General features: G+C 38.4%; 1 protein-coding gene across 3 annotated transcripts in view; it reads right to left on the bottom strand.

The window, feature by feature from the left end:
* Nucleotides 1-3,258: 3,258 nt before the first annotated feature.
* DENND2C (DENN domain containing 2C) overlaps nucleotides 3,259-25,852 on the bottom strand; it is a 58,126-nt gene continuing 35,532 nt past the window's right edge. For all 3 annotated transcript variants that reach the window (XM_087929294.1, XM_087929296.1, XM_087929295.1), the window contains exons 6-19: nucleotides 23,435-23,531; nucleotides 21,925-21,969; nucleotides 18,810-18,997; nucleotides 16,170-16,279; nucleotides 15,094-15,163; nucleotides 12,881-12,958; nucleotides 11,168-11,308; nucleotides 10,742-10,890; nucleotides 9,947-10,124; nucleotides 9,409-9,450; nucleotides 7,849-7,954; nucleotides 7,344-7,583; nucleotides 5,971-6,057; nucleotides 3,259-4,268 (exon numbers count right to left, since the gene is read on the bottom strand). In XM_087929294.1, coding sequence (XP_087785420.1) covers nucleotides 4,237-4,268; nucleotides 5,971-6,057; nucleotides 7,344-7,583; nucleotides 7,849-7,954; nucleotides 9,409-9,450; nucleotides 9,947-10,124; nucleotides 10,742-10,890; nucleotides 11,168-11,308; nucleotides 12,881-12,958; nucleotides 15,094-15,163; nucleotides 16,170-16,279; nucleotides 18,810-18,997; nucleotides 21,925-21,969; nucleotides 23,435-23,531 — 1,563 coding nt within the window. In that variant the 3' untranslated portion in view covers nucleotides 3,259-4,236. The remainder of the gene's footprint in view (nucleotides 4,269-5,970; nucleotides 6,058-7,343; nucleotides 7,584-7,848; nucleotides 7,955-9,408; nucleotides 9,451-9,946; nucleotides 10,125-10,741; nucleotides 10,891-11,167; nucleotides 11,309-12,880; nucleotides 12,959-15,093; nucleotides 15,164-16,169; nucleotides 16,280-18,809; nucleotides 18,998-21,924; nucleotides 21,970-23,434; nucleotides 23,532-25,852) is intronic.

Here is a 25,852-nt window from a genome sequence, read left to right as displayed (position 1 = left end):
GTAGAGACCCTCAAATTTCTAGGTTCTATCATTTCACAAGACCTAAAATGGACACCTAACATCAAAAACGTCATCAAAAAAGCACAACAAAGAATGTTCTTTCTGCACCAACTCAGAAAGCTCAAACTGCCCAAGGAGCTGCTGATTCAGTTCTACAGAGGAATTATTGAGTCTGTCATCTGCACCTCTATAACTGTCTGGTTTGGTTCTGCAACCCAACAAGACAGACACAGACTTCAGGGAGTAATTAGGACTGCAGAAAAAACAATTACTACCAACCTGCCTTCAATCAAAGACCTGTATACTACACAAATAAAAAAGAGGGCTGTGAAAATATTTACAGACCCCTCACATCCCGGACATAAACTGTTTCAACTCCTACCCTCAAAACAACACTATGCAACACTGCACACCAGAACAAAGACACAGGGCAGTTTTTCCCGAATGCCATCACTGTGCTAAACAAATAATTCCCTCAACACTGTTCAACTATTTACAAAGTCTGCATTACTATTGCTATTAATCTTATCACCCATCCCCTTCCACTTGTGACTGTTGTATGACTGTAACTTTGTCACTTGTAACCTTACGGTTTATATTGACAGTTTCCTAGTAGGATTTGATTGCTTACTGTACCCTATGACTGTTATTCAGTGATGTACCTTATGATACTTGACTCTTGACGAATGTAAATTTTCTTTTTGTGTACACTGACAGCATATGCACCAATTCCTTGTGTGTCGAATCACACTTGGCCAATAAAGAATTCTATCTTCTATCTACCTATTAATGCATTTCTGTCAAGCAATAGTATTCATGAGATAGGTCACATTCTACACATTCTGTAGCTATCAAAACTCATTAAAAACTTTAAAATATATACATTCAGCGTATAGTGAAGCCATTGTTGTGTCCGCCTGGTTTTATGTGTTGAGCAGGAACTGAAGAAAAATTAGAAGTATACTGGACACTAGACACACAACTCCAACAGATAAAACAAAGATTCATCAAAACACAAACATAGTACACTTTATTCCCAAAAGATTTTGATTTCTGATAATTTGATCTTTGTACATACAGTTTTGGTTTCTTCTATACAGCATAAATTAAGAATGAGCAAAACAATATTCAGCTATGAGGAAATCATGATTGATTGCTGAGAAGTACCCAGTCTTAAAGAACAAGTCTGGGGCTAGATTAACACAATTACTTCTCAAAAGCGGGCATGGCTCATTTTCCCTGTTCTTCTGAGTACTATAAGAGCATAGATTAAGTGCTGAAATATACTCCAAAAAGAAATGCTTAATTGCTGCTATTCATGAAACAGGGAGGGTGTTACATTTTCCAAAGCCATATTCTGAAACCTGCAAAGCAAAGCAACTAATTCAGATTCTGTTTGTGTTTGGGACTTGTGTCAAGTGTTATATGTATATTATGCCTCTGATATACTCTAGTATAATCTTCCCCAATTGTTGCCTTCCATATAAATAGGACTGCAAGATTGATCATAGTAATTGAATTCTGAATCCCAACATATTTAGAAGATGCTGTGGAGGACAAGGTTGACCCCATCCAGGGACTGATCCACATTTCTTCCCTTCCAGTACAAAGATGGCTGCATAAATTGTTTGTGTTATGTGTTTTGTGTGGAGGAATGGAAAGCATCAGCCTCAGTTCACCTCTAGGCTTCTGGGAAGGCAACCATCATTTGATATAAAGAGTGGTATTTCATCCACTCTTCTGGCACAAGCAAGACAGTCTGGTCCACCAATTGCACTTCATTCCATCTTACACAAGTTTCTGTTCCAGTTGTTGTGGCAAATACGCCTTCCCCCCCTCCATTCTTATAGTGTCTCAGAGGCCATTTATATTGGCATGCATACCATGACAGGATGGAGCTTGATCTTTTTATACAGTAGCCCAGTAGTGCAATAGTAAATGCTGGACATTTTTCTCTTTTTATTTTAACACATTCAGCAGTTTTTCCTTCCAGCCTAAGAGACAGGAACTGTGGTGATGCATGTTCAGCCAAGGATGATGAAAAGCTTGACACTTCTTGGTTTTCTTTCGTTTTAACTGGGTGAAACTGACAAGAGTTCTGCCAAGTTTTCCTTTTTAGATCCAGTGATAGGAAGAAACACAATCTTTTTGCTTTTTTTCCTCCCAGTCCTCAAAATAGAATGGAAAGCAACTAGCACCAATTTTCACAGCATAGGCAGAGTAAAAGCGGAAGAGGTATTATTAATCATAGGTCATGTTAATCACAGTCCAAGTAGAATACCTGATCATCACTATGACCATAATAAAGAAACAGATTGAAATCCAGAAACAGATTTCTTAAACTACTTCATTTTCAGGGTATTTATTTTGGGAAATAAGGAGCTGAAGACTGCAGAAAAACCCTCAGTCTGAACCACCACATGAGTATCAACCTGCAAGTAAATGTCACCAGATTCTAAAAAGTGCTGTTCTGAATTTACTTACATTGGGTGGGATGTTGAATTTGGCCAAATGAAAATAAAAATGACATTTCCTAAGCCTTTCAATAAATTGTCTGACACTTCATGGAGAATCAACAAGTCAAACTTCTGCCTATCCTTTCTGTTTCAAAGATGGACAATGTTCATATTCTCTGAGTACAGCTTGAATTCATGATAAAATTTCACCAGTTTTTTGATATTATCTTCCTATGAAGCTACTGAATTCCCTTCTTCTTAGACAGATCTACCTTATATACTGCAAGGGAACAAGACTCAGTAAACAGTTCCCATTAAAAGCAGCATTTTTTTTGATAAGAGGCAAACCAACAAACTTGTTTTCTTCCAAAGGACAATTTAACCACATCCCTTTCACTTGGGACATTTTTGCTCACAAGCAACATAACATAGTCTAAAACCTTTCATTTTTGTAAACCTGTGGCAACATTTTACTAGACAGGAGCCACATACCGTGCAAAAGATCTGCAGAGGTGAATGTAACTAATCATGAGATAGCTGTAAGTCTGTATCATAATAAACCATGATTTAACCATTATTTATTACATAAATGATATTTGGCTGAGTATACTCATTACAACAAGCCAATGACCATGGTCTAAAAGCCACAGTATCTGGATTCACACAACACAGACTGCATTTTGGCTTAGGTCAATGCGTGAACCTAGATTTTCTGTCATATTTGATTAATGTGTTATGTGAATCCAATAATTAGGTAATAAATCCTAAGAAGATTATATCAAATGCTAGGCATCTCCAGGGGTGGCTAATAAGAAAATTCAATATTTATTGAAAGCAGTTGACAGATGTAACGTTAAAAGAAGAAGCATATTGTTGATAATATTCAGCTATGAGGAAAGAGTAGAATGATGCTTCAATAATTTGTTATTCCAGTTTTTACTGAGACCGCATGAAAGTTATCATCTGTCCCTTTCTGCAGCAAATTAGTCTATTTCAATGTCAACATCTTGACTTTGAAAAATATTCATACTCCATTTGGGAAAACAGTCTTCTCCTGACAAGTAAACAATACTTTAGCATGAGGTATATCCTCTGTCATATATGAGCTGGACTTGTAATTAGACAGTGTGTACATTCACAACAATTAAGACTAACATAGCAAACAGTCTTTTACTTTCAAAAGTGAGAAAGAAAGCTTTACACTGTAGTAATATGTCCAAACAATACTTAACATGAATTATCAAGCCAACAGAACATGTGATGCGATGGTGTTAGAGTCAAGGAGTGATTATAACCTCCAAACAGCTTTAGGAAAGGCTTTCTTGTGCAAAGAATCTATTCAAGGAAATATTGTCATAGCCACTTTGCTGGAATCCTGATTCTTTCCTGGTTTCTTCCTCTTTTTAATAGGTATCAGCTGAATCCTTGAGATTGCTTTGAGCTGAAGCCTTTGCTTTGAGCATATTTTTAATAACACGAGGAACAAGGAAGAATCTTTTCCAGCCATGCAGTATAAATAAGGATATGGTTTCTGCTGTTATTTCTGCTTTATAAATCATCTCTGTAAACAGGAGTTCATTTTTTGCTCAGTAATATTCCAACCAGACCAAGCAGAACAGAGATCAAACAAGCTGTTCATATTTGGTGCTCATTTTTCCAACCAGCTGAAGTTCTTCACGTGGGACCTGAAGAATCTAATAGAAGACCACAGCGACAAAGCCATCTTGTTATGGCTTGCCAGGATCGTAAAATAAAGCTTAGCGATTCTGCATTTGGCTTTTCACTTCTTTTGTAGAAACTTCATCTTATTACCTAAAATACAACAGGAGATTAAAAGGTTGATATATTACCATGTGGAAGACAATTGCAAATAAAATACTCAGAATTTTGACTCAGACACACAGGTTTGTTTATCTGAGTCAGAATTCACAGTGACTAATTTTGACCAGTAGAATTTTAGACTTGGATTTTTCAGAACAGAAAATTTTCACTCAGGGTATGTTAGAGGAAATGCAATATTTTAAAAGTATCTCCCAACGCACTCAAAAGTTAAATACAGTTTCTGAGGATCTCCAGATCCCCCTATAAATGTGATGCAGGAGTGTTAAGCAGGCTTTTAATAGCAACACCCCAATTATACAATGTTTATTGAGAGAAGAGAAGACAGAACACAAAGTTTTATGCAAGAAATTTGCCTGATGGAATCCAAACGGTTTTCATCTCCTGAAATCTTAAGCTTCTTTATCACACAAACTGCAGCATTCTGTTTTGAGTGATAGTGAGGAAGGGATGACGATTGCAATTTACAATTTACATTTCAATATGCCAAGAACAGCTCTTTCAGCCTTGATCTTAGCATTCTAAATACTGTGCATGTAATTTTTAGAATTACATTAATTGGAGCAAGTTCAGACAAATTACCTACTTTAATAACAAACACTGCTGCCCAAATTATAGTCAAATGAGGCAAAACAAAACAAAAACAAAAAATCTCAAGACAGAGATAGAAGGATGGTTGGAGAAATGCCAAGGACTTGCAGAAGTATAAGACAAGAGCAACAGGAAGGAGGGAGTGAAGCTGCCCTGCTTGAGCCTTCTCACCACTTGTGGTGCCTAGTGGTGAATATGGCTGCCTCAGACTTTGACCAGGAGGATGGCTATTAGAAGCTGCTTTAAATTCCATTTGTTTAGATCCCAGTATTAACTTCCAGTGCAATGCTCTAGATTTTCACTAGGCAAAAATATCCACCTACGAGTTCAGGTAACTGACTATGTAACTGTTAACTGAATAACTGTTAACAGAAGCAGTTAACACAAAGGTTCACTGATCCATTTACATCATATTGCAAAATCAATTTCTTAATACTGTAAGTGGCAAAAAGAGCACTGGGGAACCTAAGATTTCAAAATCAAAGATGAGGTTAATATATTGTGCTAAGCCACAACAAGGATTACAAATGTTGATTAAAAGATTTTGGAAACTGAGCAGCATGAGTGGCTTATAGATTAGCATGCAACATGAGGCCAGTTAAGGGAATCAAGAGACTAGTGTGGCTTAAAAAGTTAAAGTATTGGACTGACATCAGGAAGATCCAAATTCAAGTCCACCCTCAGGCACAGAAACTCACTGGATGACTTAGGTCATCTCTCTTAACTCAATCTACCACAGAACTGTTGCAAGCTCAATGCCATGGACTGCCTTGATCTCCTGAGGAAAAGTAGACTATAAGGGTAAGTAATAACATAGCTCAGCTGAAGTGTAAGTTTCAATTAAAACATAAGAAGAAAAAGTTAAAGTGTAAGAGGCAAAAGTTCTTCCCCATCTACATTACTGAATTTCTGTTTGGATATTAAAGATAAGGATTCTAACCCTCAACTAAACAAAGTTAGACAGTCATACCATAAAAATCATTCCAGCTGTCAGTACCATTTTAGGAATCAAAGTAATATTATCAAGGTCAGAGTGAATCAAAAACAACTAGATTAACCAAGAACAAATCTGAAGGTGACTCACCCAGACTGCGAAGGATTTTGTTCATTCCACTTGGCTCAGACTCTGGAATGGTCTGCAAGTATTCCAAGGCACGAACTTCAAACAAGCCTTGAAAAAGAAAGCAAGATTTCAATAGACGTCTTTGCTACATTTTTTTAATGTCTATATTTTAAAAATTGAGCTCTGAAGAAGCAAAAATATACATAGAAAATCAGAAGGCTTTGTAAAGGATGTTTGAAACTCATGGGTAGAAAATCTCTCAATTCTCCAGCATCGAAGTTGGATGAAATATGCAACATACAACTCACTACAGAAATATGCATGCGTGTGCGTGCGTGCACACTCACAAATTATACAATTTGCATGGATTAATGAATAGATGCACACCACTCCCCATGTTTGGAGATGGAGTTTTACGATTATTTCTCAAATAAAAACAAGGATGTTTTCCCCCCCACCCCTTTGCTCAACTATGAAAGCAAATGTTGAAGTTAGGACAGACCTCACGAAAGGCACAATTTCTTATGGGTTCTGTCTCTCAGATTCTGACCTTGTTGTAAGTCAAGGATAGCAACCTGAAACCCTCCAGATGTTGAACTGCAACTCCCATGCAACAGGGCCAAAAGCTGCTTGTTAAGCACCATCTGGAAAGAATTTTAGTTCAGCAATATCTGGACAACGATAGTTCCCACACCTTTCAAAAGTGAAGGGAAAGAGCTGCCTCTGTTCATTGAACTTGCAAGTGTTTTTCTTGTTCAGTAACAAACTAATGAAGACGTTTAAAGGTATATACATTTAATTCTGAATATGTTTAAATTTTACACCTTTGCAATGTGGCAACACCTGACTAATTTCAAAAAAGCTACATAGGGTCAAAGCTAGGTAGGAGTAGGATAGGATAACCCTAGGAAATCCCAGGACTGTCCACTAGACTAGGTAATTGGGGGGTGGGGAGGGGGAGGAATCCTAGAAGGCAATGGCAATCCACTTCCCTCTTATTAGCACAAAATCAACATGAATATGTTAATGGAGGTACCAAGAATCAAGCTCAAGTTTAAGTATGGCTTTACCTTCTAGATGCTTTTTAAGTTGTGGCAAGGGCTAGAGCTTTGAAAACAGATATTTCTAGTGCAACTAGAACAATCTTTTAAAAGCAAGAGGTATTTGTTCTTATTAAACTATTCAATCATTCAAAACCCCTATGTCTAACTACAACAATGCTTTATGGCAGCAATGAATATTTAGTTTCCAGGCTAAAAACTTACTAAAATTCAAAATAACAAATGCTTTGAGGACATCAGTACCTTCCACTTCCAAGCAGAAAGGCAGCAGATATCTGTAGAGAGAACGTCATCCTGAATTGGTACTATTTTGCTCTACACAAACAAACTCACCTTTTACTCCACTCTTCCGTAGCTCTCGGTCCTGGATGAAACCAGCAAACATTTGTGTCTCCATAAAGATATCTAGGAAATGGCGCACACTGCGGGATGTATGGGACTTCCGGAAGGGCTCCCGCTGGAATACTCTCTCTCCTTTCTCAGTGACATGCATGTGCAAAGAATAGTGTCCCACGATTTCCACAAAAAAGCGCACAAAAGCCTCTGATACTAGAGAGTCCAGTGTCACATTGCCTGCAGAAAGAAATGCCATATTACACAGTCAATCCAGGAAATAAAGTAATGGAGAAGAAGCTATTAGTGTGTAAGGCCATTTTTTTTCAGATTGAAGATGTAAGCATATGTTTAAAAGCTACAGTGTTTGGGGGGGGCGGGAGATAAACATTAGTCGGACTTCATTCTTGTTATTTTTCACCCCATCAGGGATTCACTCACAGCAGAAATACATCTATTTGTCTAAGCAAGGTTAGAGGCAGAATTACTTTTCAATCAACGTCACCTTGTGTGTAGCAGCGTTCCTGAAACAAGATTTCATTCCTTTCTTCCAAGATCTGTACAAGTGCAGCCTGAAGCTTGTGAGGTAGAATTTCATCCTCATCTGAAACCTTTGAAAGAAAATATTGAAGGAGACAGAGAAAAGATAATGGGGTGAACTTGGTGTCCTCATAACTAAACAAAATGCTGTATTAAGCATCAGTACCTACAACTTTATGAAATGTCTTTAGTGTCAGTGTACAGATGCACACTTAGGTCACATATTATAAAGTGCAGGCAAAATTAGCCACATGTAAATTGATTTACAACAGGGTGTATAATATAAATTGCCAGTATAAAAATATGGAAGTTGATACTTTCTGTATTAGAAATTGCATAGGGAGGGATTTTTTGCAAGTACCCTAGTGCTAAAATTAACAAAGGGTTCAGACAATCAGCTAGAACAACACAACTCAACACCTTTTTAACTTCTGCTTTGCAGAATAAGACAATGAGCAATTAGTCAGTTAGTATTTGCAAAAGCAGCACTTTAGTCAACAGCAGACAATGGTCACCAGCAACTACGACATCAGGACAGATTATTTTAAGGAACAAAAAACTGAAAGTAAATAAAAAGCCCACATGTGTCTAGACAATGAAGGGAAGTAGAGGAGAAGAAGTCCATTGGAGGTTTTCCTAAGTGCCATCTTCTATGATACACAGCATGTGTGATTTGGCTTTCTGTATGATATGATTATTTTTAAACAGCAGCTGATGAAACAAGTCACGGAAAGAAGGATGAACTTTCCTTTCTGTGCCTTCAAAATAAAGTCCAGTTGCCTTTTGAAAAGGCACTTTTGGAATGAACCTTGTTATTTATAGTATTGGTAGCATATTGCAGCATGGGGTTGGAGTTGACAACAGTATGATGTGAGTGGAAAAGTTTAAATTAATTTACACTTGTTACGATTCTAATCCAGCTCTTCTATTGTTATATAAGTTAAAATAAAAATATAAAGCTAAGCCTGGCATTTATCATAATGACATGTTCATACATTTTACTGTTGTGGGAATGATTTTATATACCGCCACCCACCCCTACCACCAGTAGCTGAAACCTAGAAGATCTGCATGGTGGTTTTACATCAATCAAAACAGGATGTACTGTAATTGTTCTCAACTGTATTCTAAACTAACATATTTAAAAATAAGTTCAGGACAGAACCTATCCAGCTTGCTTTAGTTAAACTTTTCTTATAATTCAAACTACAATACATTTGCTTTCTGTAACGTAGAAATAGTGATAAAATGTGAAGACTTCCTTGGAGCTGAGCTCAACTCCTAAGGACTGTATGTATACATCTATACAGTTTTCTTGACAACAGAGATTTGCCATTTCCTTCTTCTGGGATCCCTTCCCCCCATCTAATTTTCCAGTGTAACATGTAGCTCTTAGCAGTTTCTCATCCAAATATTAACCAAGTCAGATGATTCTTAGCTTGTGGGGGGTGCTGAGCCAAATACTGTCACAGCAGCTTGGTGCTGTTATTTCCTATGGCAAAGCAGAGATTATTATTTTATTCACCTTTTGCAGAAATTTATCAGCACACAAATCAACGATCAGTACCTAAGAAAAGGAAGAGTCATACAATTAATGTAAATCTTCAATTGCTTCAAGCAACCCCTTGCCCCCTTTTCAATTGCATGAAATGTTAAGAGCTGACCATGGGGCTTCTCTTTTGTATTAAATTTCTGCAGTTCTCATTAACTATTAATAATTTGGAATGCAGCAAGTTTACTATTTCATAATAATTTAATTTAAATTCAGTCCCACTGAAGAAAAAAGGGAAAGCTCTTGCAGGCTTAATAACTGGTCGGATACAGCTACCTGAACACTCAACAGAGAAAGCAAGTCTTTTAGAATTCTGCTTTAATTAGCTATGGGAGTAGCCTTTGGATAACTACCAGTCTCATATTTAAAAAGACAAAACAGCACAATATCAATGTGTCTTCTACCTCAAAGACGTTTTTAAAAGAAAGCAAGTTATACAGTCATTACCATAGGCTTTAGCAGCTGTATAGCATAGTAAGAATGCTCTGCATTCTGGTTTCACTGATCTCACCTCTTCTATAGGCAGATCCTGAAGATGTGTTAAGGAGCAGGAGAGGATGCCAATGAGAAAAGGAGTAGGTGAACAAACAATATCTATCATGGAGGCTGGCAGGACAGGGATGTAAGTGTGTTGCCAGGTAAATGGGTAGAGGGTTGCAACCACAGCATGACCACATTTGGACAAGGTACTATATGGAAAGAACATGAAATGAAAATTGTATCAGTAAATAAAACAGTGTCTGAACCCCTCAAGAGATGGTTCTATGAAGAAGCTAAAAAGTAATGTATGAAGTGGTTCTACATAAGAAAAAGAACTAGAAATGGCTCATTCAAAACAAGTGAAGTGCAAAGTTGAATGTTGTTCCACATTAAAAATGTTTTGAAAGATACAAGGCAGCACACTCACGAGGTCTGGAATTCTCCTAATCATGCTGGTACTCCCAAGGCAAACTATTTTAAATAGAAGAGCAGTCACATAGGTGTCACCAGCATGAGGGAATATAACAGTTCCTGAAAGGCAGTTCTATCCCCTTCTCCCAAAAGTGAAGTCTATACTAGATTCCCAGAAGAGCATTTAATTCTGTCTCCATGGGCACTAAATATTCTATCCAAATACATGTTAGGATAGATTGACAATTTTTTCCTCTTGAAAAATAGATACCTTTCTATGTACGCTCTTCCCAGTCAAATGAAAATTATTAGCCTGCTTTTGGGCTGAAGATTGTTTGCCTGTACATCTTTTGTCCAGCCTATACATACATTGCATAACAAAAATTACATGTTTACACTACCATGCAAGAGTCACCTTAGATTGTCAGCAACAAAGATCACCCTTCTTTCTAGCAGAAGAGAAGCACAAACTTGGATCAAATGAGAGATGCTGAGGCATTTTAAGAGACATTCAAAATCAACGTGTTCTAACCGGGAATCCAGTGGACGGCAAAGCTCAATCACCTAAAAGCAAATAAATGAAAAAGAACCATGGATGAGAAATGCATTATTTTATTGTATTTGCTTTGGTGGATGGCTGGAAGAGATACACAAACCAGACAAATAGAATCCAGTATAAAGATCGAAAGCCTTCAGATTGCTTTAGTCAAATTGATTCCATTACTTCTATGGGAGTAGAAGTAATGGAATTAATTACTTCTACTGGATGATAAAATAAGACTATTAGATCACCACAACTGCGGGAGCCTTCGTTGGATGACAATTATGTCTTAGCTTTTACCTCATTGCCAGCTCCAGGCAGGAAGCTCTTCACAGTGATGGTACGCCCAGGAGCAGGGAACGGTGCTTCCATCACACTGCGCATGAATGGGTGAACTAGGGCAGGGGACATCTCACGCCTCTTTTCCACTTCGTCTAATATCTGCATAAAAAGAATTTGCTGTTACCTGTCTGGTTCTTTTTAAGGCAGTGGAAAGAGGACTGAAATAATAATTGTGTGCGCGCACATGTGCATTGCGCCTTCAAGTCAGTGCAGGTTGTTTAGCAACATTTTTGGAAGTGGCTAGCCAATACTTTCTTCCTAGGAGCGAGAGATACTGGTAGTGACTGGTCCAACGTCATTCAGCTGGCAGGTCTGGACTCATAGTCTCCTGGCTTCTAGGCTGATGCCTTTAACCACTGCATCAAATGGGCTCTCAATGTGAACATTTATAGTTTGCAAAATATTTTGCTTTTCAAACCTTCATGGAAACCAATTTTTCAGATTATTAATCCTGAAAAAGGGTAGTCCAGGCCCTTAAGAGTTTCCCGGGTAGCCTTCAATTTTTCTCTTTTCTGTTCATTATTCTTTTAATTTTAAGTCATGTCCACTATTTTCAGAATGTCTCCTCAGCATTTTGGTGGACCTTGGACACTATGAATTTTTGATACACAAGCATTAAATTCAGCAGCAGGACACAATTTATCTTAGCACCAAAGCATTACAACAGCCTTGGCAAAGCCACATTCTGGCATTCCCTAAGGTTTGGCTCATCTTCTGAATTTGTTTGGAATTTCAGAAAAGTGACTTCTTGTTTTATTTTTCTTTTGAGTTTTTCAACTTTACACTTACAATTGTCAGCCTCAGACCCAAAGCCATTGATTTTGCTTGTCAGAAGGTCGCAAAGGGGATTACATGACTTTGGGACACTTCAACTGTCATAAATATGAATCAGCTGCCAAGCGTCTGAATTTTGATCATGTGACCATGGAGATATGCAGCAGTCAAAAGTGTGAAAAATGGTCATAAGTCACTTTTTTCAGTGCTGTTGAAACTTTGAACGGTCACTAAACGAATTGTTGTAAGCCAAGGACTATCATCAGACTTTTGTCTTACTTCAGGGGTATATCAGCTTCCTGAGGTCCATAGCTGTAATTTCTTTTTTGTGTCTTGCAACATTTGGTTAGCGTGCAGTAAACTACCATTCTGATTTTGTAAATCTTTTTTGAAAAATGTACCCCCCCCCCCCAAAAAAAGATCTAAACCATCAAAGAAAAAACATCAGATTTTATACTCAGGTTCTGCACAGTATTTTGGGGTTCTTTTCAACGTTGGTGCCCCCTAAAATTTGGTGTCCTAAGCAACAGCCTAGGTTGCTTGGCTCTAGGACAGCCTTGAAGTAGGCAATGTATTTCTTTCTTCTTCAAGTAATCAATTCAGGCATCTGGCAAAAACGAGTTATAAAGCTGTCCTTCCTCTTCGTAGCTTCAATGGGCAGAAATAGAAAGGAGCATACCAGAACAGAACTTAGTGGGTAATTATATCACTTCCAGACTTGGACTCTATTCACATCCTGCGCCCGGGGAAGATTACTTGCAAGAACATTGAATCCTCTGCAGAGAAATGGTTGCCATGCCTTTTCTGCGCAACCAGTTTTGTACAAAAAAGAAGTGCAATTCCCATAGATATTTGCTGTTGCAAAGCAAGCAGCAATATGAATGCAAACTTTCTCACCTTAGAAAAAAGGTTGAAGCAGCCTAGACGGCTAACCATGCAGTACACTTCAGGTAGCCGCTTTCCTTTTCCTTCTGGCTAAAAGGCAATAGAAAGGAAGAGTTACTCAAGTCTCCCAGGGAGGCTTTCCCTACCTTCTTTTTTCTACTTGACACACCAGTCTCATTAACTGTTTTCATGACCCTTTGCTATTTATGTCTTTTCGTCTAAGTTTGGCTCATTTATCTATGGTACTAAAGCATCAGAGCACATTGCACACTATCTATTAACAAGACTGCTTACAAATAATTGCTGATTACCAGCTCCTGCACAATGGAGATAAATACAAATTGCTGAACATTTCTGTTTTATTATCATCCTTAGCAAGAACCCATCTGGATCCAGATTCCTCCAGGTACAAACTCCAACGGATAGTTAAGACTGCAGAAGGAACAACTGCAACCAGCCTGCCTTTCATAAAGATCTGTATATTGCAAGGGGTCAGAGAAGGAGGGCTGACAAGATATTTGCAAGACCCCTCACATCCTGGACATAAACTGTTTCAACTCCTCCCCTCAGGATGGCACTACATTGCAGGCCAAAACTAGACTCAGGGACAGTTTTAACCCTCACGCCAGTAAAGTGCTGAACTTCTAATTCTCACAGTTCTCTCTAATGTCTATGTATGGCTGTAGTATTATCACTTATCCTTCTTATTATCTTCTTTACTCCACCCTTTCATTAGTATTGTTACTATGATGATTATTAATCTGTAGTTTGCATGTACACCAAGAGCTTCTGCACCAGAGACAAATTCCTTGTGTATCTAATCACTCTGGAACAATAAAGTATTCTGTTCTATTCTCTTTTTTAAAAAATAATACAAAATTCACAATATCAGCTAATATAACAAGTCCACAGACTAGCACCTTCCATAGATGCTTGACTTTTTCTGATGTGTAAGGTCCTGCATTACAGATTTTCAAAATGTATTTTTCCTCAATATAAGCTCTTTGTCAAATAACAACTACCACTGGTTGTATTCAATTTCCATTAGAGTGATTTTTCTTCTGATTCCATTCAGAAATTTTTGACTGTGGAAAAGACAAATGTTGGCGGATTTTGATGTTGCTCCACTGCAAAATTTTGGAACAGCAGGATATCTACATTCACTCCAAAGGCAACACTTGACAAATACTTTCATTCAGTTTTTACACTACAGAATTGCTGGGAGTCAGATGGCTTATTATAATTATTACAATTATTATTATTATGGTTTGTTGCATAGTCAAACAGATGTTCATACTATATTTGCCATGTTTATTTCCCTATGTTTGATGGTGTTAAAGATATTGTACCAGCTGTTTTGAGGAAAACTCCTTTTGTAATTGAGTAATGGTGATTTTTTTTTTATTGTCGATGGTGTTCAAGGGATGCTCCAGTTGTTTTGGAATTGTACCCAAGGTACCTATTACTATTGGTACTACCTTTGCTTGCTTTTGCCATCATCGGTCTATTTCTATTTGCATTCTTTATATTTTGTTATCTTTTCCAGTTTTTTCTCTTCTATTCTGCTATCTCCAGGTATTGCCACATCCACTGTGCAGTCTTTCTTATCGACAATTGTTAAGTCTGGGATGTTATGTGGCAGGTGCCTGTCTGTTTGAATTCTTAAGTCCCAGAGCACTTTAGCTTCTTCATTTTCTATTGCTTTATCTATTTTATGGTCCCACCAATTCTGTTTCTTTGAATACTTTATTTTGTATTATAAATCAACATTGATCTGCTAGCCTCTGTTCTGTTGTTTCTGATTCTGGATCTGGGCATTAGTTCTTGCTGGACTTGATCTGTAATAACAGATCATTATTTCTTATATTCTACAAATATATCTGTTTATTTGTAATGGGTAAACATCTTTTCTTCCAGTAGGTCTGTAACTACTGGCCAACAGTCCTGAGTCCTATAGTCCATTTTTCACCAGATGTCCAGGAACCTAGTAGCCCTTTTTGACTCAGGCAATGACCAAAATGATATGTGTTTTTGTAATTTATATCTCACCATATTATGGGAGAGACATTCTTTATCTGGCTTCTCTGTGTACAGTATGGTTGAACCTCTGGCATAGCTCTCATCTTCCTCAGAGCATACAAAACCCATAATCATTTCAGGTCGTGCCTCACTGGCGGGTAGGGGTGTCAATATTCTTATTCTTATTAATATAGGGGTTTACTTACCAAGAGCCTTTTGCAATATCCAAACCAGCGGCTGCCATCCTCACCAGTCAGCACAAAGGAAAAGGTTTCACTGAACAACACACATACACAAAAATGATTGTTAGTTTTATTAAGGAAACAAGAGTACAAAGAGCTATTATATCACAACTGGATATAAAACATATTTCTCCAATCAACTTCTGTATACGGATTTTTTTTCAGAGCTCCAGAAAGTTTACAAGAGATATTTTATCATATGTTGACTTCCCAAGTTCTCCACCCTACCACAAATAACCATAATTGGCAGCTTAGAAATGATCACTTCACCATAGTGTAAATATGATGAGAATGCTAGGGCTAGCTACATCTAGGCCATTATGGCACTGTATTAGAAGCCAGAAAATAACAAGCGCACAAGAAGGTGGTTTTTTTAAATTTTAAATTGCATGGTATCTTATGCTGCCCATGGTATCTTCAGTTCTGCCCTATAACTGAATAAGAGAGAAAGGTAATATTCCTTATTGAAAGAGAGACTGTGGGACAGATTCAGTGCCAATCTCTTTTACTTTGTCTTATGTTCTTGACTTTGCTTTTATTAAAACAATAAATACGTTTCAATAAAACAATTTTAATTCAAACAAAACAAAATAAAGCAAATTGATCTGCAGAGGGGAAAACATGACAATCATAGTATCAAAGAGGAGGGAGGGAGGGAGGGAGGGAGGGAGGGAGGAAGGAAGGAAGGAAGGAAGGAAGGAAGGAAGGAAGGAAGGAAGGTAGGTAGGTAAAACATCCACTTGGGGGCATATAAACACTAATACAATTTTATGAAGAAACTCAGACATTTTGGAAATTTATATTTAAGGCTGTGGTTTAAAACATTTTGATGAAAACATCAGGAATTTTTTGTTCATATAGCAAAGTAATGGAGACCAGATTAAATTAAATTGTGCTTAATACTGCAATAGTTTATACGATTTGCAAAGTACAGTCACTAAACCAACAATATGATTAATCACCAAAAAATGGTAAGTAATTCTCCCATATGCCTCAAAACTCTGGTCAAAATGAATAAGGCATTAGGCACCACCACTCACCTCTTTGTCTCTGAGGTTGGACACCAATCTTTGGGATCAGGGAAACAAAATTTGGGAATGACCTTTAGTCTGTCTTCAGTGTCCTTAGATTGACGAAAAGGATGGTCAGACTGCAAATAGAAAATTGCCAGGCTGTCAAACAAATAAAAACCAGGCTAATATTTTCCTCTGTACAGATTGACCTAAATTAGATGCAGAGACAGTGATTATGTTTCAACGGTATCTGGAAGCTGTGGGCCACAATTTATCCAAGAATCTTTCAAGACACCCACCAAGTTTTTAAATTAAACATATGATTTAAATAATAAAAATGGAATGCTGCCATCTGCTAGGCAAACTATCTGCCTCTAGAATTTATTTTGAAAAAGGTTTCTGTTCATCACACAGGCACTATATGCATTTATTGAGGGGGAGGGGGAATGGCAGCTGTTGCAATTCAGTTGAGAAGTTTTTCTGATGTGCCAGATCTAATGAGACTATCATTTTATGAATGGACAACCATCTAAGGCAGTCATTTTGTGAATGTATTCACAATTCATTGTCAACGTTCCAAATATAACTATTAATACATTCTGATTCCTGAACAATATCAAGTCTCAACATTTTGTCTCCTGACTATTCATTTCTAGTTCTCAATGAGCTACTTTTCACAGCAAATGTCTATGGAGATTCTCAGTCAGTCATCCAGGTCGTGGTTGTCTCAAAGGTGTTTTTTTCATCTGTCCTTGGCTGGGATGGTGTGGGGGAGGAGAATGAAGGATCTCCTGTAGGAACTAATCCTTTCATTCCGTCTACCAACATCATCGCCACTCTTCAGCCAGAACTGATGAAGCTTCTTGAATGAGAAGCAAAACGTCTTCTTCTTCCTCAAGGGAGAAAAAAAGAACATAGTCCAGTTGCCTTTTGAAAAAAGCAGTTTTGAGACTACTTTTCACTGTGTATGTTTTTTTAAGCAGAACTTTCTAAAGGGTTACAAGTCCTTAGGTTTTACAGCATTATTCCTTTGGACATTTTCCTTCACTACATGGTCTGTTCAAGCAAGTGACTGGCAGACAGTTTGGAAACAGAATTATTTTGGGAGCTGGTGGAAGTCTGTAATAACGGTGCTCATGTTATATAATCACTGCCCCATAATTACTAGATTAAAGTTTCTTGCTAGATCCCAGTCTGAAAGACCCTTCTGTGCAAATCTTGTTAACAAACTCCAAAAACATTTCCTAGGCAGAAGAAGACAAATGGACTGACAAAATGCCATCATGCATTTTGTCAACAGTGACATAAAGAGTGCAACAACCATGTGACCTTGTGAATCATTACTCACTACATTTCTAAGCAATGTAGGCCAGTGCTGTTTTGGTATCAGTAGTGGTTTGTATTAAATCAGCACAATTTTGGAATTACTGTGGTTCAGTTGTCTTTCATTCCTCATCTGAGTCTAATACTAGCCATACGTCACAAGAAAGTAATATATGTTTTCCCCCAATAAACCAAGGTGCAAATCATTTTCAGAATCTGCAGATGAGTCCTCCCTGCCCCCAAACCTCACTGGTGTAACATATGTATTTTTTCAAAAGAAATGGTGGTTGGAGAAGAGGAAACAAATACAGGAAATTCTGTCCTCATCCCATTGTTCCCTTTTTTCCAAATAATTGCTGCCTCAAACTTCTTCCCCCAATTCACTGGATTCCAAATATACATCCAAGGATGCAAATGTGCACGTAGAAGGTTTAAATCTTTCCAAGACCTTTAATTGTTGTCGGATTTTAGAATGATGCCCCCAGAAATTGTTACCAAATTATAATTCTGAATGTAAGAGATAATTACTTGTATCCCCAGAGAATTATCAAGTTAACTCTATATGGATTCAGATAATTTAAAATGTAAATAAAGGGTTTTTTTTCCAAGGCTAATCATTACTCTTTGGAATCTAGCTCCTAGCATCCTATTCGAAGGACAAAGTCACCACTTAGGCTCAGAAAAAACTGTGCACCTCCACAGTACACTGTAAGCCCTGGAAAACTATTCTATGAAATCATACTCTTTTGCATGAGGTTGAGATCATACAGAGCAGATGGTGAAAACATGCAATGAAATATGGTTAATGCATAAGACAGTATGTTGCTTTTCTGCTGATTGTAGCACAGATAATACTGCTGCGGACAAAAACTCAACCATAAATATTCTACCTCACCTAAACCTGTGCTTCCCAGATTCCAGATGTTCAGATTTCACTTCCCACAGTTCAGAGCAATAGTCATGGGAATTGAAATCTACAGATCTGGAAGTTGGCCAGGTTGGGAAACATTGATCTATACTTATACACAGTCAAGGCAGACAGAGCACTAATTTACTTATTTCTTAGAGTCTGAATCAAGAAAGATTGAGGGACCTCTCATTGGGAATCCATGAACAGCTAAATCCGTAACATATTTTCCTGCAACATGGCATTTTGAGTATCCAGAAACAGACTCTGAATCAGTGAAAGCACATCTCAGCAAAGGCACAGTGCTTATCTTGTGTTTGCTCTGTCAGTAGTTAGTGTTCAATTTTAGCAGGAGTGAAGGTTCCATTCCACCTGACCAACCAAAAGCACCTAAATTTAATTTTGTGGAGCATAGATAAAAGTAAACAGACACCAACCTTACATGGAAACTGTTGTATAACCTGTGGAGTATATGTTGCCTCTGATGGTTTCTTTTGCAGAGATACCACAACGAATAGCTCAAAGAGCTGCTGCTCCTGAAACTCAATGAGATCTCGCTCCAATGTCTGGTAGTGTGGGTTCCGTTTGGACTGAGCCTGGACCTGCAGAAGGCGCTTATGGCGACCTAGGGAAAAGAAGCAGTTCTTCAGTTGCCCAACCTTGCATCTTGGGATGCGGAAATGGCATGGCTTCCATTCCAATGGCATAGTAGGGGGACTGCAACAATGGCTCTGCAGTTTCCCTATGGCTCAACAGCAGGTCAGTTTTTAGAGCTGCATCCAGAATAACTAAAAGTAATAGCTATGTTGCTGGAATAACAGTATTCCCATAAGCAAAAGAAAATGTGAGTAGCAATAACACCCTAACCGTCCAATAAAAAAATCGTAACAAACAAAGTCATATTAAATTAACAACCCCCAAAGCCTAACTTCTCTAACATAAAGCCATTCATTCTAAATGCACATAATGCTTTAAGAAGCACTGTGAAAGTTATGAAACTTGCAATGGCACAGACTACATGGACACCAAATAAATAGCTACATGTTAAGTGTCTCCCCCTCTCTAGAGAAAATGCTGATCTGACCACCTTCATGAAACTGTTGAAGGAAGGAAGTGAGGAAAATAACCACAGCTTGCTTGGCACTACACCTTTATTATTACCAGGGAATTGCTGAGCTAAGCTATATGCAAAGCTTAATTCTGACAATTTCCAGGCATGGTGAACAGGAAATGCTGGTGTGTCCAGGGCCATTGGTGCCAATTAGGATAGATGAGTCACGATGCAGAGCCAGTTTGGAGCCTGCTGCTCTAGTTGTTCTTCCTCCAGTGTTTACATGCAAGGGCCAAGCGTTATATATAATTTCACTCCAGTTACTCCTTTTTCCCAGCGAAGGGCGTTTCATAATATCACAAGAGACAGAGACATGACTGGGCTTCTTTCGCTTCAGTGAAAGCGGGGGAGGGGAAAGTTCTCAAGAGGCAGCACTGGAAACGATCAAAAGGAAAAACACTCGACCCAGAAGCAGATGATGATTATGTGCCAAGTTGCTTCAACTCCTTGTTATTGTGTTTATGGCATTACAAAATAAAGAGGGCCTCTAATTACAGCCCAATGAAACAGCATGGTTCTTGCCAGGTAATCCTTTCCTTCCTGGGCAGTTTATTTTCCTTCACCTTGACAAAAGACACAACTATCCTGAGCAACTTGCTGCTTATCCATTTTTACATGCTTTCTCTTTTACATGCTAGGTCCAAATCTGCACTTGAGAATCATCCTTGTTTAACTTTACCTCAGCACCCTGGCCATGCAGTTGATGGTTCCCATGCTCTTTGCAGAAATTAGCCACTGCTGCCAAGCTTTGGTGCATAAGAGATGGGGGTGTCAAGCAGTTGCAAGCTGTCTGAAATGCTTACGGCAGGGGTGTCAAACTGGCGGCCCGTGGGCCGGATGCATCACGCACAGGCCATGTCCACCTCCGTGAAGGGGAAAAAGGTCGCAAAACATCACATGAGGCAACGTGACACAGCGAGTTTGACAACCGTGACTTAAGGGGAGTGGTGAGAAGCCTATCAGAAGCAGCAAGTGCAGTTGTGCCATGCTGTTAAACTTTCAAGGTAGTCCACACAAGAAGCGCAACAAGGAAGCTTGGATTACCTTTACTGTAAGGTTACATGAGCAGAATCTTGCAAGAGCGAAAGCATTTCTGCCCTCCTCTCCTTTTACTCTCTGGAAATCTAGGGAGGATCCCTTCTGAAACACTTCCCACACCTCCTCCACTTGTGTGGACTGTGATACCTTTTGCATGGAAGATGTCTAGTCTGCAACTTTCTGCCCTGTCTTCCTGGGTCATTACCACACACACCAGTACACAGGCCAGCACCAAGAATCACAGTAGTCTTAACAAAGTGATGTTACATTTTGTGTCACTGTCACAGGCTTTGGTAGAATATCACAAAAAAATCACTGTAGACAAATCACACTTACCGCTTATATTTATCCACTTATTGGCAGATAGGCACTGCAACCTGACTTTGAGATAACCACGTGTCCCTTCTCTTAGGGAACTAAAGAATGGCTTTAAAAAATGTCCCATCAAAGAAGATCTCTTGGCATTTTATTGTTTTCTTCGTACCATTTAATTATTTATTCAATAGATTTATACTCTGCTAATGTTGTACAGACCCTCAAGGCAGCCCATATAATACTCATTCATCCTATTTTTCCACAACAGTGTTGTGAGGTAGATTGGGTTGAGAGATAGTGACTGGCCCAAGGCCACCAGGAAGTTTGCAGAACCAGGATGCACCATCCCTAGTCCAACTCCTTCATTACTATATTACATAATAAGCCTTTCAAGTATTCAAATATGTTCTGAATGACAATACTACGACACTACTACAACCGCTATTAGATATATGCAAAGTAACTATCATCCTTTGCTACTGACATAAATAATAATAATCTGCTGTTACATTGCAGCTAAAAATTAAGAATTATAAACAGGCTGTCATTGTCATTAAATTCCTGATGAACCCCAGGAGTTCATAGGTTAAAAGTGATTAAAAGTGCCATGGTGGCACAGTGGTTAGAATGCAATACTGAAGGCTACTTCTGCTGACTGCCGGTTGCCAGCAATTTGGCAGTTCAAATCTCACCAGACTCTGAGGTCAATAAAATAGGAACTCTGATTGTTGGGGGCAAGATGCTTACTCTGTAAACTGCTTAGAGACGGCTGTAAAGCACTGTGAAGCATTATATAAGTCTACGTGCTATTGCTATTATCCTGAGTTCTAAACCCATCTATTCCTTCTCTCAATCATCCCCATTCCTAATGATTTCTAAAACAGAGACTTACAAGGCTTTAAATGATCATAATGCATCCATTTTGTCCAGCAAATAGTGACCATTCCAATTTTTCAAATAGATCTCAGTCCCAAAGTACTTCATTGACTAGGTAGATTTTGCATAGAACATAGACACTCTCAACAGTTGTCTGCAAGGTATAATTATGCCACTTGACCTGTCTTAGGCCCAGTGATTCACTCACTCACTTTTCGGCAGATTTTCTGGTTCACTCTCATATCCACTGGTTTCACCTGAAATGACAAAAAGTTTCCCTCGTTTGCCAACTGGGTGGAACTGGAAAAGTTGGAAGCAACCTGACAGAGCAACAATCAATTATGTTCCTATGCCTCTGAAAGTTGGGAACAATTGTATGCAACATAAAGGTATCTGTTCAGGAGCATATCTACATATGGGTCAGGTGTTAAATAAAGCAAGTTGAGCTCACTATACAATTCTGCGGCGGCACCTTCTTCATTATGCAATGCAGAGGATTGAGGAAAGATGCATCACCATCAATTGTTTAACATTACTAGGCAAGTGGGCACCATTGATTTGCAAAATGTAGATTACACAAACAGCCATTGGCTCTAGCTTATATTTCAACACATGTGGAAGAAGAAAGTCATCTAAAACAGGAATGACTATTGATAAGATATATAAAAGGTAAAGGTAAAGGTTCCCCTCACACATATATGCTAGTCGTTTCCGACTCTAGGGGGCTGTGCTCATCTCCATTTCAAAGCTGAAGAGCCAGCGCTGTTGGAAGATGTCTCCGTGGTCACGTGGCCAGCAAGACTAAACACCAAAGGTGCACGGAACGCTGTTACCTTCCCACCAAAGCTAGTCCCTATTTTTCTACTTGCATTTTTTACGTGCTTTCGAACTGCTAGGTTGGCAGAAGCTGGGACAAGTAACGGGAGCTCACCCCATTATGCGGCACTAGGGATTTGAACCGCTGAACTGCCAACCTTTTGATCATGAAGCTCAGCATCTTAGCCACTGAGCCACCACATTCCTTGATAAGATATATACACCCACACAAAATACCACAATCTTGCTCTTCTTATTTTAGCAACAAAAAATCTATACCATCCTAAAGAGGCAACAGGATAAAAAAGAGAAATCACAGTTCACAATATTTCTCAGAATTAACATAATTAAATCCAGGTTACTGAAAGGTCTCGTTCTAATAGGACTGGTCCTCCCCACCCATACCAGCAAAGAAGGCATGCTGTGGGCCCAATCAGCCAGGATGTTCCGGCTGGCAGGGTCCAGAAAAAAAAACTTTCTCTGCCATCGCTCCTGCTCTTTGGAACCTCTTGTCCCCTGTAGTGAGATCGGCTCCAACCCTCCTGACCTTCTGCGAGAACCTAAGACCTGGCTCTGCTAGTTGGCTTGGGACTCCAGTGGGACAGCATCATGGTAGAGGCGGTTGATTGATTAACAGGAATTCCACTTCCACCCTCAACCATTCTGGTCCTGCCCTTCCCATCTTTTAGTTAGGGCGGAATTTTTTTTATAGTTTTTTATTCATATTCTGTATAGGTTTTATATAGTTTATTTTTAATATTGTATGACACCCAGAGTTACCCTGTGGTAAGGTGGATGACCAATAAAAAAATAATAAAATAAAATAATAATAACAATAAATAAATAAATAAAAACAAAAGAATAATGAATTGACCAGAAGAACTGCATTTAGTCCAGCATTTATACCTCTGGCTGGAGAAAGTTCTTTTCCCATTTGTATCACCAACTTCACATGTTTCTTTCCTCTTCTGGAATCAAAGATCTCTTGTATCTTCAATACAAGCTGAAACCCAATAAGAAAAAAAATCATCAAGAGGGACGACAAGTTTCAGAAAAAGAAAAACTGCATTTTTATACAGGGGCTAGTGTTAGGAAACACTACAGAATTTAGCAGAGCTATAATAGAAGAACTGATGGGAACATGAATGCCCCAAACAGAAAAGACTACTTTCATCTACATAGTGCTAGTAATGTACAATGATCTTTAATCTGGATATCAAAAATATTCTAACTCACGATGAAAGCTAAATTGAATAAAACATGGATGGAAATAGGTTCACTGATGCTAACTGGTGAATGCATTTACCACATAGCATCAGTGAACCTATTTGCATCCAGTCTCCAAGCATTATAGGGTTTTGCTTTGTTTTGGTTTTTTTTGGTGCACACATAGTTTGAAGATGCCATTGTGTTCAGCTTGATCTTGCATCTATACAGTTTTCTTGCAAACATTATGGAAATGATTTGCCACTAGTTTTTTTCCAGGATTTATATTAACTTCTTATCTAGAAAAGAGCCTAGAACTGCCAGGCATTCTCCCATTTACCAACCAGGACCAATCCTGCTTAGCTTATGTGTTCAGTCAAGATTAGCTAGATACTGTTAGAACAAACTGTTAGAAAATAGTATAATTCTTAATTGTACACTTTTTCTTGGGTAGTTTGGTTTCTACCAATTTGCAGAGAAATAGCCACATGTTCAACAACCCATCAAGCATCATGTGGTGTCAAGTGTCTCAAGCCATAGGCAAAAGACAGAAAGATCTTCGCCACAGCATGTCTAGTCAAAACTTGCTGACGATCTCAGCTCCTGCTCAGCTACTTGCTATTTTAGACAATGGCATGCAGGCCAAGTTCACTCTTGCCCGGCTTCAAGAATGCATTCAGCATTCCATGCAAAGGCAACAGGGTGGGGCCCAGTTATTCCCTTCACTGCAAGTCATATAGAGATGGAGAAGACAGTTAGCAGGTAAACAGTTCTTAGTCCCAACTCTTTTCTTAACTATAGGAACCTAAGTAGAGTAAAAAGAATTTCAGAGATCCAGTCTGCAGCTCAAGGAAAAGGTGATACAATTTGACCTCAGGAAAAGTCTGCACCTATGCAAGAAACTCTGCAGGCCTTCTACTCTTTCCTTCAGCTTCTTTTCAATTCCTCCCAAATTTTCCCAGCCCTGGTTTAAATCATTGGTTTAAGAGCTTCTTCAGATTTTGGATGTCAAACATTAAAAAATGAAGTGGACTCAGAAATATGTGGTACCACATAAAAGGATAGGGAGGGAGCTGCGACTGATGCTTTCTGGAATACACGTAGATGACAGAGACTAGAAATATGCATTCCCCATGCATAAGTTTTAAGCTGACTGTTGCAAAGTCTGGTGCCTGCAATATTTGTAATGGCTTCAAGAATGACTAGAAAATGCTGAATGTATGATGTCAAGGTGCTGGAGAATACATTATTTTCCATGCTGGAATTGAATAAGAATGCTTGGCTTACTTGGGCATTCTTCCAGCAATCATGGCCAAGTCCTATGAGTTCAGGATGACAGAATAACATACACTTCCTCTCTCAGTAAATTACTCTGACATTTCTGAATGTGGTTGGGGTGATCATTTTGTCTGAGAAATAATGCTCGTATAGGACTTTTTAGTCATCCTTCATGGTTCAATTAATCATCTTCATATGCTCCACACAATACTGATATGCAATACTTAGAAAGCGAGCAAAATTGACTTGTATATATGCTAGCTTTCCTTCTGTCCACCTCTATCATAATGAAAATAAATTCTAACTAACAATGTGACTCTTTTTGCCTTCTGGCTTTGAGTACCAAAAATGGGACCTTCTTTTGCCCAAATTCTTAAGTAAACATGATGTCTGATCTGCAGTTCTTTTCCTTTGCAATGTTTCATGATTGTGAGATTCATTAAAAGACAGTACATATGTATGTAGATTATTAAAAATTAATAAATTACTAAGATTGATAAAAAGATACTAACTGTAAAAGATTCCAATTTCTTCAATGAACAGGCAGCAATTGTTTATTTACAGTAATTACAGACTAACCCAAATCTATACAACTCTAGGTGATAACTGATGCTTCTCAGTTTTCCTATGTTCACCTTACTTGCACATTTCTACTAATCATTCATCCAGAAGCACATTAGGAAATTATACTGAAATTTTATTTAATAGCCTCATCTTTAATGAGCTGCTCAACAGCTTTAAAGTACAGAACAGTTGAAAGTTAAATCATGAGTCAAAAGTAAGCAACCCCAGAGAAAGAAGTCCAGGCAAAGTAAAATGAACAAGGTCACTTTAAGCAAT

Source organism: Pseudonaja textilis, chromosome 3, assembly GCF_049901715.1.
Source record: "Pseudonaja textilis isolate UNSWEBS1 chromosome 3, rPseTex1.2, whole genome shotgun sequence".
NCBI classification, from domain to species: domain Eukaryota; kingdom Metazoa; phylum Chordata; class Lepidosauria; order Squamata; family Elapidae; genus Pseudonaja; species Pseudonaja textilis.
The sequence above is the reverse complement of the archived record's forward strand: the minus strand, read 5'-3'. Positions and strand labels throughout refer to the sequence as shown.